The sequence below is a fragment of the Bos mutus genome, chromosome 8 (genome assembly GCF_027580195.1).
Source record: "Bos mutus isolate GX-2022 chromosome 8, NWIPB_WYAK_1.1, whole genome shotgun sequence".
Classification (NCBI taxonomy): domain Eukaryota; kingdom Metazoa; phylum Chordata; class Mammalia; order Artiodactyla; family Bovidae; genus Bos; species Bos mutus.
Window position 1 is genome coordinate 54,707,212 of NC_091624.1, and position 14,171 is coordinate 54,721,382.

The window sequence follows — 14,171 nt, forward strand, 5'->3', positions numbered from 1 at the left end:
TAGGCCTTCTTCTGGGTGCCTGCCTACATGTAAGTCAGCAGTTTTGTTTCTGTGTGCTCCTGCATCAAAATGGGGCCTTTCAGTGGATTCATTTATTTACTTACTTTTTATTGTCTTCAAGTGGCTTGTGAATTCTTGGCCCCAGCAAGCAGTTCCTGCCTGTTTATCACCCCTGCCCCTCTTCACACGAGAGGCCATCCACGTAATGGGAGGTTTTCAGAGAACTCCCAGAGTAGTGTCCTTGATGTTTCTGCTGCCACACAGCTCTTCCCCACTTCTCCCACTTATTTATCGTAGCGTACCAGTTTTCTTTTTATGCACTCTCCCAAGATAAGAACTGAGCGTTTTAAAGAACAGAGTAATAGCAGAAAATCAAGGAAGAGTGATTTGGAGAAAACTGTCAATAAATGCTACTTTTCACTCCCCCCTTCCCCACCTTTAAAAGTGTTTAAATACAAAGTGCTATAAATGCCACTTACTGTCACACTTTTAGCATTGGAGATGCTGTTTTGGGGCATCGTTTTAGTTCTGTTTGGGTTCAGTTTGTGGTCTGTGTGACAGTTTTCCCAAAGGTTGTAAAGTGGGTTAAATTTCAGAAATTCAAATTGAAAAAAAAAAAAAAAAGAAATTCAAATTGATTCAGTGGTTGGTGATGAGAAACTTACTAACATCTAGTGGGGATGAGGATATTGGTCTTCATTTTTCTGGTTTCCTTTCTACTTGTATAGGCAGCTTTGTGGTGATAAATCTTGTGCTATACCTGTTTTAGAAACAAAAATGTAAAAACCACCTCACTATTACATTAAAGCTCTGAATGTAAACAGCAAAGTCAGTTTCATTATAGCAACATAATTGACCTGGGCTGCACTAGGTAAAATGTGAATTAAAATTCTAAATGCATGGCTGTTGTTTGACATGGATGAGGTTATTTTATTCCTTGTGGGTTTTCAGTATCATTAACTCAGGGTTTGGTGTTTGTTTTCTTCATCTCATTCCCAGCCTATTCAAATTGTTTGGGTAAGAATGAGTGCATTTATCTCCTCATGCCCCAAACTAAACCTTTCCCTAATCATCTCTGCGGCACCAGAACAGTCCATAAAAGTTCCCAGTGTAGCTCTTTCTCCAAATTGTTTTGTAAAATGTGAAGTTTCTGTTTGTTTTAAATTGTTACTGGAGTCAGCATAAGCAGCTGCCCATTTTGGGGGGTCGTGACAAGGTACTTGATGGAGAAAGGACAGTGAAGAGTTGAATGCTGAAAAGTACTTTTGGGTTTTAAACAATTTGGCAAATCCTTTGGCATATAAGAACATGGATTCTAACATAATGGTACAGAATTCTAGCTTAGATCTAGACCAGAATTTCTCTGTTTCAGTGTTACTGACATTTTAGGCTTGTGAATTCTCTGTGATGAGGGCTGTTCTGTGCATTGTACGGCGTTGAACAGCATCCCCGGCCTCTACCTACTGGATGCCAGTAGCACTTCTCCTCCTCTCTGCCTCCCAGCTGTGACAACCATAAATGTCTCTAGATGTTGCCAAATGTCCCTGGGGTAGGGGAAAAGGGTGTCAAAATTGCTTTGTTTGAGAACCACCTGTTTAGATTGATACATATTGCCTCAGCCACCACTGTTCATCAAAAATGCCTTTTCTGATAGCTTTGTAAACTGTTTTGCTTGTGTGTTCTGTGGTTATAAATCTATAGCCAATCACTTAAAAAAAAAGTTTACTAATTAGTGCAAGCTAATGAATGGGTAGAAGGTTGAATTTTTCCAGCCTTGCTGTCATGTTGAGAAACATTTTAGTTTCCCCAATGATTTGGGCAGGTTTGGGTCTATGGAGGACTGATGCATGTAAATTCCCTTAATTGGCAGAGCCATTGGGTGTTTTGAGGTGTTGCTGGCTGTATAGTAGTGTCTTTTGTTCTAACACGTATTTTTGAGTAGCATTCATGTTTTTTTTCTTTTCGTAAAGGTGATGGGTATTAGGCTGTCTCAGATAAACTGGGGGCGGGGGGGACACAAAACAACATGTTCTTTCAAGAACACATGGGACAGGTCAGCTGCTCTTTTGGAGTCAGCTGTTTTAATCTCCTGGATGTGGGCCCTCTATTCATTTCCATGAATATTTTATCTTACAACACTTCTTATTTATTAAGCGTCTTCTGAGAGAAGCCAGACTATCTCTGTTTCAGCTTGATTCTTCCTTATCAACTTCCTTGGAAGAGAGCTAGAGTGAAAGATGTTTTCATTTCTCATATGTAGGGTGTTGGGAAGTGGAGACTGGAGAGATGGCACTTGTGAGTTGTAAATCTCAGAACAAATTCCCATCTGTCACTGCTGCCGAGGCTGCATTGTGGAGATCATTTTATTTCCCAGTAAACATCCGACAGTGAAGTGGATTGTCTCTGGGTGTACAGTGTTGCGTGCCCTCAGGAGTATCTCCTTACCTGGGAAGGGAGAAATGTGAAGTCATCAGTGGAGAAAGAGCTTGTCTTCTTGCTTAGGCTGCTTGGGAACTCTGGGTCTGTCACTGACTCCTTATGAACATGCCTGGGCTGCTGGGGTCACAGGAGAGATGCTGTTGAAGGGAATGAAAGGTTTTCAATCATCATTCTGGCTGAGAACCTATGGCAAGCCACTCTTTCATCTGTGAAATGGGAGCCATGATTCCCACCCTCCCTCCCTCTGGTATGTTCTAAGCTGAGGCCAGATAAGGAAGCTGGAATTATGATCTAGGAGCTCTGCATGGCAGGATAAAGAAGTAGAATGTGAGGCAGCAGTGTTCATGTTTCCTGGGTCTGCAGCATCTTCAGTAGCTGTGATTCATCCTGTTGCTATCTACTTAAGTATTCCTTTCATTTTGTGAGAGAGTTATGCTTTTTTAAAAAAAGGTGGAAGAAGGCACTTTCAAGATGGCCAAGCTCAGGATGGAAGAACCTCATTGCCTCTAATAATAGACTGTCTTCATGGGCCTGAAACTCCAGAGCAGGATAGAGGTGGGGGTTACCTATGGCCAGTGTAAGCTGTTGGAGAGTTCTGTTGAGAGCCATTTGCCTAAATGTTGGGTTTAACCTTTCAGGTCTGCTTCACAGCTAAGGCAAAGCCCCTTTATTTTGTAAGCTTAGTCTTCTTTTTAGTAATGAGAATGCTTTCCAGTTCATCTTTCTAAAAACCAACTTGGCTTTGGCAGAAAATTCCCTTCCTTCTAGCGTCTTCAAATGTCACCTGAGACTGCCTTAACTCTGACATAAAATCCCACGTCTGGAGTCATTTTTTGGTAACTCCATTTGGGGGGGGAATTTTAGGGGGGTAACTGGGAGGGACGGGGTGCAGGGAAGGGTAATAGGTTGTATCCTCCACCCTGTAGTTAAAGTCCTTCCCCTCTGCTTAGCCTCGCTCATCCTCTTTTAATCAGTGCTGCTCTTAATTACCCCACTGCACCCACTTCTGTATGCATCACTGCCTTCCCCCCGCAGCAGCCGGACATAGCTCTCACTCTCCGAGTAATGATAGTAATCGCTGGTAGGGCAGACCTGTTCCTCATCCTTCTCTGAGCACATTTCTTATGGCAGGTGTCTAGTTCCTAATTAAGTGCTAATGAGCATGCCTAGTGGACCGTGATGCCTCTGCCAGCTTCTTCAGTTTTATGTCCTGCTATTGCTGAGCTCTTAAAAGGTGACAGAGCAGGAATTAGTGTCTTTGGGATGACAGGAAGGTGATTTTATGCATAAAGAAATTGTTATTATGATCTCAAATGGTGAATGAGTAGTTTATAAATACTTTCCAAGAATGCTATTAATGTTGCTCTCTGTGACCTCGCTCCCTTTTCCAATTTCCTTCTCATTAGAACTGTGCTCTCTTTGGAAGGAATGGAAGTTTAAAGAGGTTGGCTTCTAAAGATTTTTAAAAAGATACTAGGAGTGGTTGAAAATTCACTGTAAGATAACTGTAGACACTGATTTCTGCCTTTTAGCTGCCGCTTGCTCTTGAGGGCTGGAAACCTGTTTAGTATTCAATCAAATATCAGTAGTTGGGGTGGAAATTACTGAAGATCTGGCATAAAGATCTAATATATTCAGTACACGCAAGGGGGTAATAAATAAAACTAGTAATTGAGTCCCAGGGAAGTGAGCACAAATCAGAATCTTAAGAATTTCCTAACATTACACCTTAGAAATTGAGCTTTAATCGTTTTTACTATCTCATCAAAAATGAGTTTTATGTTGGACAGCTGAAATGCAGCCAGATTTATGGTGGAGGGGCCATTTCTGGGATACTTTTTCATTTCCTGTAGTGTGTCTTAAATATAATATATGAGAGCAATGGTACTTTTTAATATGAACCGATTTATAACTTCTGGAATGGGTTAAGCGATAGAGGTGAAGGCATTTAGGAACGAGGGACTTGGTCATCAAGAGTGTTTTCCTCAGCAGGCTTCTTAGCCTCACTGTATCCCGGTGTCTTCCTCTGTGACATGGAGAGGGGCTGGTTTGGGGCATGAAGCTCAGGAGAAAGGAAGGGATAATCAAAGTTCTGCCTCTGGTTTCTTTGAGTTGTCACATACATGTCTCCCTGAGGCCTCCCTCTGTGTGTGGTAGTACCATGACGGCCCTTCCTATGTTGACTTCACTCCCCTCCCACCTGGTGGGAGAAACTCAGTGCCTTGAACCTGGCCCCCTGTGAAATGGGAATATCAGTACTTCCTCATTTCTGTGAGGGTTTGATGAAGTAGAACTGACTTAAGATGAAGATAAACCTTGATGAAGTAAGGGCACACCAGTGCATAAGAGATGCTAGTTCTTCCTTCTTTCTGGGTATGTTAATATTTGGTTTTGTCTCATCCTACCATTGTGTTAGGTTAACACAAGAATGCTGGGGTAGAATGGAATCGCCTAGTAACCTGTGACTCGTTGAGAATATAGGTACTATATTGTAGGATGTATATCTGTGCCTCCCCTGTTGTAACCTTTCTGAAATCAGAATGAACCCAAAATCTGTGGCATCTTAGATTCAGTGACAGCACTGGATTTCAACCCTGGAGCTGCCTAGAGATGGGACTAATATGTGAGGGCTTACTTACCTATCCAAGCTTGCACAGCTATGCTCTCAGGGTGTGAGTTAGGCCAGAAAGTGACAATGTTAGTCTGAAGATTATGTTTTGGGAAGATTATATGATATCAGGTAACTAAGCAGATGCAGGCTTTTGATGGACTGAACGTACTAACCACATTTTTTTTTCCTTTCCTCCCTCTCTCTCTCTCTCTTTGCTGTGTGTGTGTGTAACCTCCTGATCTGTCTCCTCCATCCTCTCATGTCATGTCTGGTTTCTACCCGGATGCCACCACCACCGCCGCCACCACCACTCTTTGTTTCTCTCTCCCTCTTCCTCTCAACCACCACCTCCAACAGCAGCAGCAGTTGCAAGCTCAGCATCTTTCTCACGGCCACGGACCTCCAGTGCCCCTCACCCCTCACCCTTCGGGACTTCAGCCTCCTGGAATCCCGCCCCTCGGCGGCAGTGCCGGCCTCCTGGCGCTGTCTAGTGCTCTGAGTGGCCAGTCTCACTTGGCAATTAAAGATGACAAGAAGCACCACGATGCAGAGCACCACAGAGGTGAGAGGCCGGGCAAGCCAGATTAGGACCTTGTCCTAACACTCTTACAGTGCTGCAAAGTTTGTGCACCGCTAAAGAAAGCCCCAACCCATACCGAGCGCAAACAATGAGCTAAGAGGAACTGTCTGTTGCAAAGCTTGGCCACTGAAACACAGTTCACCCTGGAGGTTTTCAGGGTTTAACGTGGGCATCTGTAGATTTCTCCATCTCTTTAGATGGCAGGCATCTTGACATCTTGGCAACTGCCTCGTTAATGCCAGTGGCCTGTACCATATTATGGAAAACTGTTAACTGCTTAATTGGGTAATTTTCAAAGAAAGTAATGTTGTTAAATGGGGCGAAATAAGAAGTTAAATTTGAAAGTGAATGTGTTCAAATGAAAGGTTTGATAATTGCATCTGTTACTACTTAGTTTCATAGGCTTTAATTCTAGTATGCATTAAATATTGGGCAAAATTGCACTTGACTAATTTTTTGAAAAAAAAAAAAGAGTAATTTATTCTGTCAAGAAATTTTAAAAAAATAGGCTTTTGTGTATGGTTAAACTGTAAATCTTATGTTTACAAAATACTGTAATTTTCAGGAAATCACTGTATTAGGAATGTGCAATGACTTATATAAATAAAAGCCATTTTTAAAACTGTTTGGGGCTTGTGTTCTAATTATTCCCCCCTTTTTTTTATTTCTGTTCTTGCCTCTGTGTCTGAACGGGCATGTCTGTGCGTTTCTTGGTAACCTCGGGAGCAGACAGAGAACCAGGCACAGTAAGTACCCCGACTTTATGTGCCTGCTGCACATAAAAACACGTTCCTCCTCCCACCCCCACGGTGCACCCCAGCCGCCTTTCTGTACATATAGGCACAGACACGTGTATTCTACTCTATCTCTCTCAGCAACTTGTTTTTTTTTTTTTTTTTTAGTATGTCTGTTCTCTCCCCCACCCCCCATCTTTTGTATAAAACTTTTTATCAGATGAGAGGGAGGCAAAGCTAAGATTACTCACTTGAAAATACACTTTGATCCTTATGTGCCCCATTTTAAAAATGTGTTTATCATTGCACTTCGAGTCCAGGTTTACCTCTAATGTAAGAGAGTATTCATTTTTTTCTTAAGTCAGTTCTGCAGGCAAGAGGTCATAATCCATATATGAAATTGGTTAGTGTTGTGTTATTTCTACCTAAACCATCATTATCCTCTGCAAATGCATCTTAGTTGCTAGGTTTCTATATCTGGTTTTCTTTTCATAATCGTCCTTGGAGTGTGAACTTGAACTTTATTTTAGTCCAAAGAACTGAGTCTTTGAGTAATCTCTCAAAACCAAGAAAATTGAGTTCACGGAGCTCTGTGCTTTTTGAGTTCATTTTTTCACCAGCCTAAATCTCAGTATATATTGAGTTTCCTGCATAATTATTATAGAAAACTCATGGTAATGGTTATATAAAATGGAGAAACCCACTTTATGTACTATTTGATCTGTTCACATATCTGCCAGTTACTTGTGGGGTTGCCTGTCTCTAGAATGCACCTCTCATGTTGTGGAGCAAACAGTGAGAAACTGGCCCCTTTTCAGCTAAGATAACCTGAAGTTTTTACCCCTTCCCTCCTTCCTTTTAACTTTCTGAACATGACAGTATTTTGATGATCTTCAATCTAAATATGGTTTAAAAATGAGATGAAGTGAAGTGAAGTGAGCTCGCTCAGTCGTGTCTGACTCTTTGCCACCCCATGGACTGTAGCCCACCAGGCTCTTCCATCCATGGGATTCTCCAGGCAAGAATACTGGAGTGGGTTGCCATTTCCTTCTCCAGGGGAACTTCTCGACCCAGGGATCGAACCCGGGTCTCCCACATTGCAGGCAGGCGCTTTACCCTCTGAGCCACCGGGGAAGCCCTACTGAACTTTTAAATCACTCTGATACTTTCTTATGAATCTGGGGGGAAGATATGTAATTTTTTTCAGTTTGAAAAGTTTAGGTCCCCTCTCCCTCCACCTTCTGGGTAGAATAGTAACTGTTTTAAGAATTTTCTTTGGGACTAAGCTTGGTATACTTTATGTGTCAGAGTATATTAGGGGAATAGATAATGGTGAAAGGATGAGAAAGCTGGTTTTGAAATTCTTGTTCTGTAAGTTTTCTTTGGAAAATGTTAGGGGAGAAAAAATTAGACCTAGGGAATAAAATCACCTTCTCCCAAAGTACAGACCTAAGTAAACTGATACATGGAGGAACTAACTTGATTGATGGGGAAGTTGTACCTTAAAGAAGTACAAAATAGTTCTTCAGTTTCAGGCAGCTGTGGATTGTTTTTAAGTCCAGCTAGTTTGGTTATTAGTAAGTCCATGTTGAGTTAGCAGTCAGTGAACTTTGAAGTCCAAATGTGGTAGATACATTGCATAAACCAATGTATGATAAAATACATAGTTACTTAATGTTTTGTTTGCATGTCTCCTTTTTTACACCAAACTTCTGTCAAGTCTTAATTATAATTTCAACATTTTCAGAAGTATATATACTGAGTTTCCTGCATAATTATTATAGAAAACTCATGGTAATGATTGTATAAAATGGAGAAACTAGATTACTTTGTAACCTAAACATTTAATTCAGTCTGTAGAGAGGAATTAAATTGTTCACTGTCCATATAAGTGGGATTTTGCTGCAGTTATGTAAAATTAACTAACTCTCTTCAAACTTTATGTAAAATTAAATATGAGACTCAGTGGGTAATGAGATGATGTGTACTATTAACATCTAAAATATTATAATACTTAACTATTTAATAAAGTGGTTTGAATTATGAAGTTGAATTTTACTTGGCAGATAAAGTCAATTGATTATACAGGTGTTTTGTTTTTTCACTCAATGAGGGGTTAAGAGCAGTGGCTATCTAGGGCAATGATTTTCACACCTTGTGGTCTCAGAACCTTCATATCCTTAAAGTAATTGATGACCCCAGAGAACTTTTGTTTATGTATGTCACATATTTTGAAAATCTCTGGGTTAGAAATAAAACAGATTTTTAAATTACTTAAACAGATAGTTACTTAATTGTGTTAAATAACATTTTTAGTGAAAAATAACTAATTTCCAAAATAAAAAATTAGAGTGGGAAGAATGTCTTTGTTTTTTGCACATTTGCAAATGTCTTTATTGCCTGGTTTAAAGAGGGTAGCTGAGTTCTTGTCAATTTTTTGCATTCTGTTTGTTGACATATATTGTTTTGGTTTAAGTATTAAAATCTGCCCACAAAGAGACACCCTTGAGGTCCTTGGACCAAACTCTTGAGAATCTCTGCCATAAATAAGACCAAGGAGTTCTGAGAAATTCTAGGCTGGCATATAGTTTTATTTTTTTCCTACTCTTCTTTCTATGTTGAACAGACATTTTTTATATCCAGTGCAAAAATCAAGGACTTACAATAGATCCAGAGGGAACTGTTGAGTGTGTATGTATTGTTATCTGAGTCTAAACTATTCCATTCGCTAGTTGAAGGTTTTATGGTGGGAAAACAAATGAATTATAATGTAACCTGTTTTATGTAAAACCCAGGAAAGGAGAGAGCTAAGAGCAGAGAGGACACAATTTTTTAAGTTTCTCATTTCTGAAAGGGATGAGTGGTAAAGCTAGTAACTTAAGAGAGGTGTAATTTGCTGTTTGGCTATTGATTTTAAATTAAGATTTGACTACTGTTTTTCTAATTCACAAACCTTTTTTTATTTTAACATAAGCCTATTTATCAGAATGCTACTACTGAGCAAAGAAATGACCTGACAAAAGCCTTTATTTCTTCAAGAGTAATAAAATTTAGATACTCAAGTTAATTTAAAGATGAATTGCACCAAATTCATTTTGGCTGAAGAAAATCTCCTTTAAATTAAGTCTGCTTGAAAGACTTGGAGTTAGAGAATTGACAAGGAGCTGTATGGCTTTTAAGAAAATGTGATAGGATGTTTATTTAAGTACTCATTCATTAAACAAATATTTATTGACCGTTTACTATCTGCCAGGCACTGGCTGAGAGCACTGCATATACTTGCTGCCATTTTACAGTGATGTCTTGTGATGTCAGAGTCAAATTATGTGTTGAATGAAAAGCACTGAAATACCTCACTCGTGTGATCATTATTTGGAACATCTAGAAAAGGGAGGAGACTTGAGCAGGCTGTCTGGGAGAGACTCTAGAATGGGACGGTCTGTAAACTTAGGCAGGCTCCTGAGTGGACTTCAGAAGGCCCTTGAATACCCCTAAGATTGTATGTAGAGTACTGTGGGTGAGTGCTCTTATGTAATGCTGGGAAAAGATCATAACTCTCACTAAATTCTCCATGGGGGGGTTCCTGGCTCTGAAAAGTCTTAAGCACTTTTCACCTGCTTTAGGTCAGAATAGTGCATCACCATCATTTTCTTCCTAGGTGGTACTAGTAGTAAAGAACCCACTTGCAGGAAACATAAAAGATCCAGTTCAGTCCCTGGGTCCGGAAGATCTCCTGGAGGAGGGCACGGCAACCCACTCCAGTATTCTTGCCTGAAGAATCCCATGGACAGAGGAACCTGGCAGGCTACAGTCCATGGGGTCGCAAAGAGTCAGACATGACAGAAGTGACAGCACACATCTCTTTTCTCACACGCAAAGCACAAGGAGGTTGGGTGCTTCTGTTCATACAGATCATCTTTCTGAGGGACTCTATTACCACTCCTGTAACTGATTTCTACAGTTACCATGCTCACATTTAGAACTTATAATCAAGTGGTTATGACAACCATCACTTGATGTTAAGATGGTGTCTTTATTTTTTTCTTCTCTAGCTGTTGTACTTGACTAGTTAATTGGCAGAGGCAGGACCAGAGCCTAGTTCTGGACCACCCACCCCTTCCCTTTTTCTGAAATGACACTGTGCAGAATAAAGGGCAAAGAGGGAATAAGCTACGAGGCTTGCTTTGGGAAGTACTTCACCCTTGGCTGTTTCTGAAATTTTATTTTTTTGAATGTCACATTGTCTCCTCATGGCTTTTTATGACCATGGCAGTGTGGGGGTGTGTGGGGGGGAAAGGAGCAGTGATAGAAAGAAGGTAGGTTTTGGACTAAGGCAGACCCAGTGGAATTCTGGCTGCACAGGCAGTATTCCTCATCCTTTTGGACCTTCTTGTCTCCTCTGTAAAATGGCGATGGTGGCTGCCTGCAGGGTAAGGGTTCAGGACCCACAAATGGAAAGTCGTCAGACCTGCCATTGCAGGCCTTTAGGCAGGTCCTCCCTGCATCTGCCTGCAGGGGAGCCAGACAACAGGAAACATGTCGTTGGTCACCTTCAGCATAGTTACTTGTGGTTTCCTTTCCTTCTCACACAATGTGTGAGGCTTCTGTGGCGATGAGGGCCCACTTGACTGAGCGGCTGGTCCTGATTATCTGTGTGTCAGCATCACGAAACACACCCCAGTCTCTTAGGAACTTGATCAGTTGAATGATGCTGGAATCCATCAAAGGTAAATGGGGGCTCAGAGGAGGTGTTTTCACCTAAACATTGATGACTTTATCTTGGCCTATGCCAAGGAATTGTGTGGAGACAAAGGATAAAACTAAGATGAATTACCTGAAATCTCTATATTTAAGGCACAGTAGGAAACACTTACATTTTCTGAAGCAGTGGCCTCAGTAGATTTTTCTTTTGGCAGAACTTAAAACACTGTACTTAAAAAAATAAAATAAATCCTCTGGGAAAACCAGCATCACTGCCGTGAGAAGGGTGAACCCCCAAGGGAAGGAGGACCCTGGCGGTTTCTTGCTTGTTGGGAATGGTGTGTTCCTGTGCCAGGTGAGGTGTCTGCTTATCATTTTCAACATCCCCTCCTTAACATAGTACAGCAAACTGTATCTTTTCGATGAGGAGAGATGGGTGTAAGTGCCGTCAGATACTAGATACCACAGTCCAGTCCTGACCCATTGCTTTCTAGTTTCAGGACCTTTTTCTTTGCAGTAGAAGCTTCTCACCAGGGGCTGGCAAATGAAGAGGGGCAGTAGCACCTAAGAGCGCTTTACAAACATGCTTCTAGAAAAGGTTTGAGATATAGCTTGATTTTTGCTGTGACCAAGGTCCTGATTAGGGGAATAAAGGTGTTATGAGGTCATTTAAAGATTATTTTTAAGTAGTTATGTTTCTTTTCAGCTTCATAGTTTTTATTGAAAACGTTTTATTTTGTTTTACCTGGAGAAGGAGGGTGGAAAAGCAAACTGTGGACCTAGAGAGTGACGCTGAAGGCATTTCATGGTTTAGCACTTTCAGCCCAGATGTCACTGGGTGTGTGTCTATAGCTCTTTTATCTTGAACATCCTCTCGAGTCACCCATCTGCATCCAACAGTGCTGAGTTCCTAAATGCAGGTGCACGAACATGTATTTTCTTTTAATTTTTTTTTATTGTTCTCCCCATATTTTGCCTTCAAACCATGTGAAAAATAGATGTTTACCCTTCAGACCTGCTTCACAGCCAATCTTCTGAGACATGTTTTCTATGTTTCCACACATCTCTATTTGCTTCCACATTTTGCCATTGACAAGTGGGGATTCTGTTAGTTTTATACGTTAAAAGTGCATTTGTCACACAGAATGCATGAATGACCAACTGGACCGCAGCACAAAGTACGCACAGAGTGACGGCTTAATTGGTACCAGGTGTGGATGAGGCGGTGCACAGATGTGATGGGGTGTGTCGTTACCTAATTGTTTTAATGTTCACTGAGAAGTTAATTGTCAGCGTAGAGTGTGCTAGCAAATTAGGTTCCCACTGCCTTAGTGTAACTGAGGATAAATGAGGTGTCATGAGTTTCCAATCTGTACCTCTGACACAAACACTTTTCCTGTGAGGAGGAGACTGTTCCCAAGGGGAATCAGCATGGCAGCTAAAGAAATCCATTTGAATAATGTGCATTATTTTCACATTAGGGAAACCTGTCTAGCTTTTGCTGTCTCCATAAACGGGTTTTCCTTTCACATTTGCTGCTGGTGGCTTCAAGCTTTAGATTTGGCTGGCAAAAGAATTGCTTTGAGGTCTCAGAGTAGATGAAGGTAGATGTGAATGCTCTTACAAAGTGTTCTGGCAACACTAACAGTGTAAACCAGCTCTCTTTCATATATCTGGAGTTTACCTTCCAAAATACCTCAGTGTATATGAACAGCCATTCTTGTTAAATTGCCCAAGAAAAGTAAAATTCTCAAAACAAGACTATAAAGACTGTTTATTATTCATATTAAAGCAGCTAAGTCTATGTTGGTCTTGAGTAGGTGGGTGTTCAGAGCATGAAATAGAAACATTATTTTCCAGAATGGTCAGAATAAAGGTAACACAAAGTCCAAATCTTGGCATTTTTTTCTGATTCGACTGAATGCTCTTTGAAATTCAAAAGATTCTTCTATTTAAATTGTAAGTTCTTATAGGAAGGTATGGTTTGTTATTTACATGTATGGATTTTAGTTTTACTTTAAGAGATTACATTGTCCACTTCTACCCACTAGTTCAAATACCACCAACTCTCTAGTTAACTTGGGCCCACTCATCTTGAGCAGGGAATGATCTGGTGTGTTTTTATGCAACATGTTTCCCCTATTTGGGAAATTGTGCTCTGAATCTGACCACAGGTTATAACATTTGAAGGCTTCCTATGCTTTCTGGGTAGCTTTTTTTGCTCACTCTCATTTCTGTTCTTAACCATCACATCACTGTTAGTGCAAGAAGGGACTCTCGGGAAGCACAGGGTAACCATAGTGAACAGTTCACCTGTTGTCAGTTCACATGCCCAATGAGGTTTTAGGTTCTCAGATATTCCAGATTTTAGAAGGGATGGGTCCCTTCTTGTGGTTCGTACCTTTTCTCTGTTCTTAGACCTCATCTAATCATTTCATGAGTAGTTTCTTTATATAGATGGAGAGAAAAGCATGCCAGTTGGGATAACGGGTCTTTTAGACACTCTGTCTCTGGGCTGAACATTCCAGGGGGATCTTGTTTTCTTTAGAGACTTGTTTCATCTGCCTCTCCCTTTATTGTTTTACTTGGCTCTATTCCCACCAGTGTGTGTAACTTGAAAGGTGCAGAAAATCACCACGGTTTTCAAATTTTAGCTTATTTTGAAAACAGTGTGTTTTTAGATCTTGATTTGCTCAGATTTGTAATATCCCCCGTGGGCTGTATGAAACTTCTATTTTTGAGTTCTTGTAGGAAAGACATAAGGTAAATAAGATGATTTTGTTTGGTTCTTAAGAAAATTTTTAAACAAACGAAAACTTATATACAGTCTGGAAATCCCAGCTCTCGGAACATTTGTAGTAGAAGTCTGCCCAGTAATTATAGTGTTTGAAAAATTCTGGCAGATAATTAAATTTTACCAGCTGCAAGGTGAAATAAAACATCAAGTTTCTTGGCTAGAATTCGAGTCTATCATTCAGTGTGGTAACACTAGTTTTCATGTTGATTAAAAAACTCTGATTCACAATTAAATATTTATTTGGCAAATAAATATTTGAAAAGTGAATTTTACTTGATGAATGCTGTTTGGGAGATAAATACCTTTCAA

General features: G+C 40.4%; 1 protein-coding gene across 9 annotated transcripts in view; it reads left to right on the forward strand.

Moving 5' to 3' along the window:
• LOC102268380 (TLE family member 1, transcriptional corepressor) overlaps positions 1-14,171 on the forward strand; it is a 91,821-nt gene that overhangs the window by 40,359 nt on the left and 37,291 nt on the right. For 6 of the 9 annotated variants that reach the window (XM_014481859.2, XM_070375717.1, XM_070375720.1 and 3 more), the window contains exons 7-8: positions 5,408-5,612; positions 6,360-6,376. In XM_014481859.2, coding sequence (XP_014337345.1) covers positions 5,408-5,612; positions 6,360-6,376 — 222 coding nt within the window. The remainder of the gene's footprint in view (positions 1-5,407; positions 5,613-6,359; positions 6,377-14,171) is intronic. The other 3 variants (XM_070375716.1, XM_070375718.1, XM_070375723.1) reach the window with 1 other exon arrangement.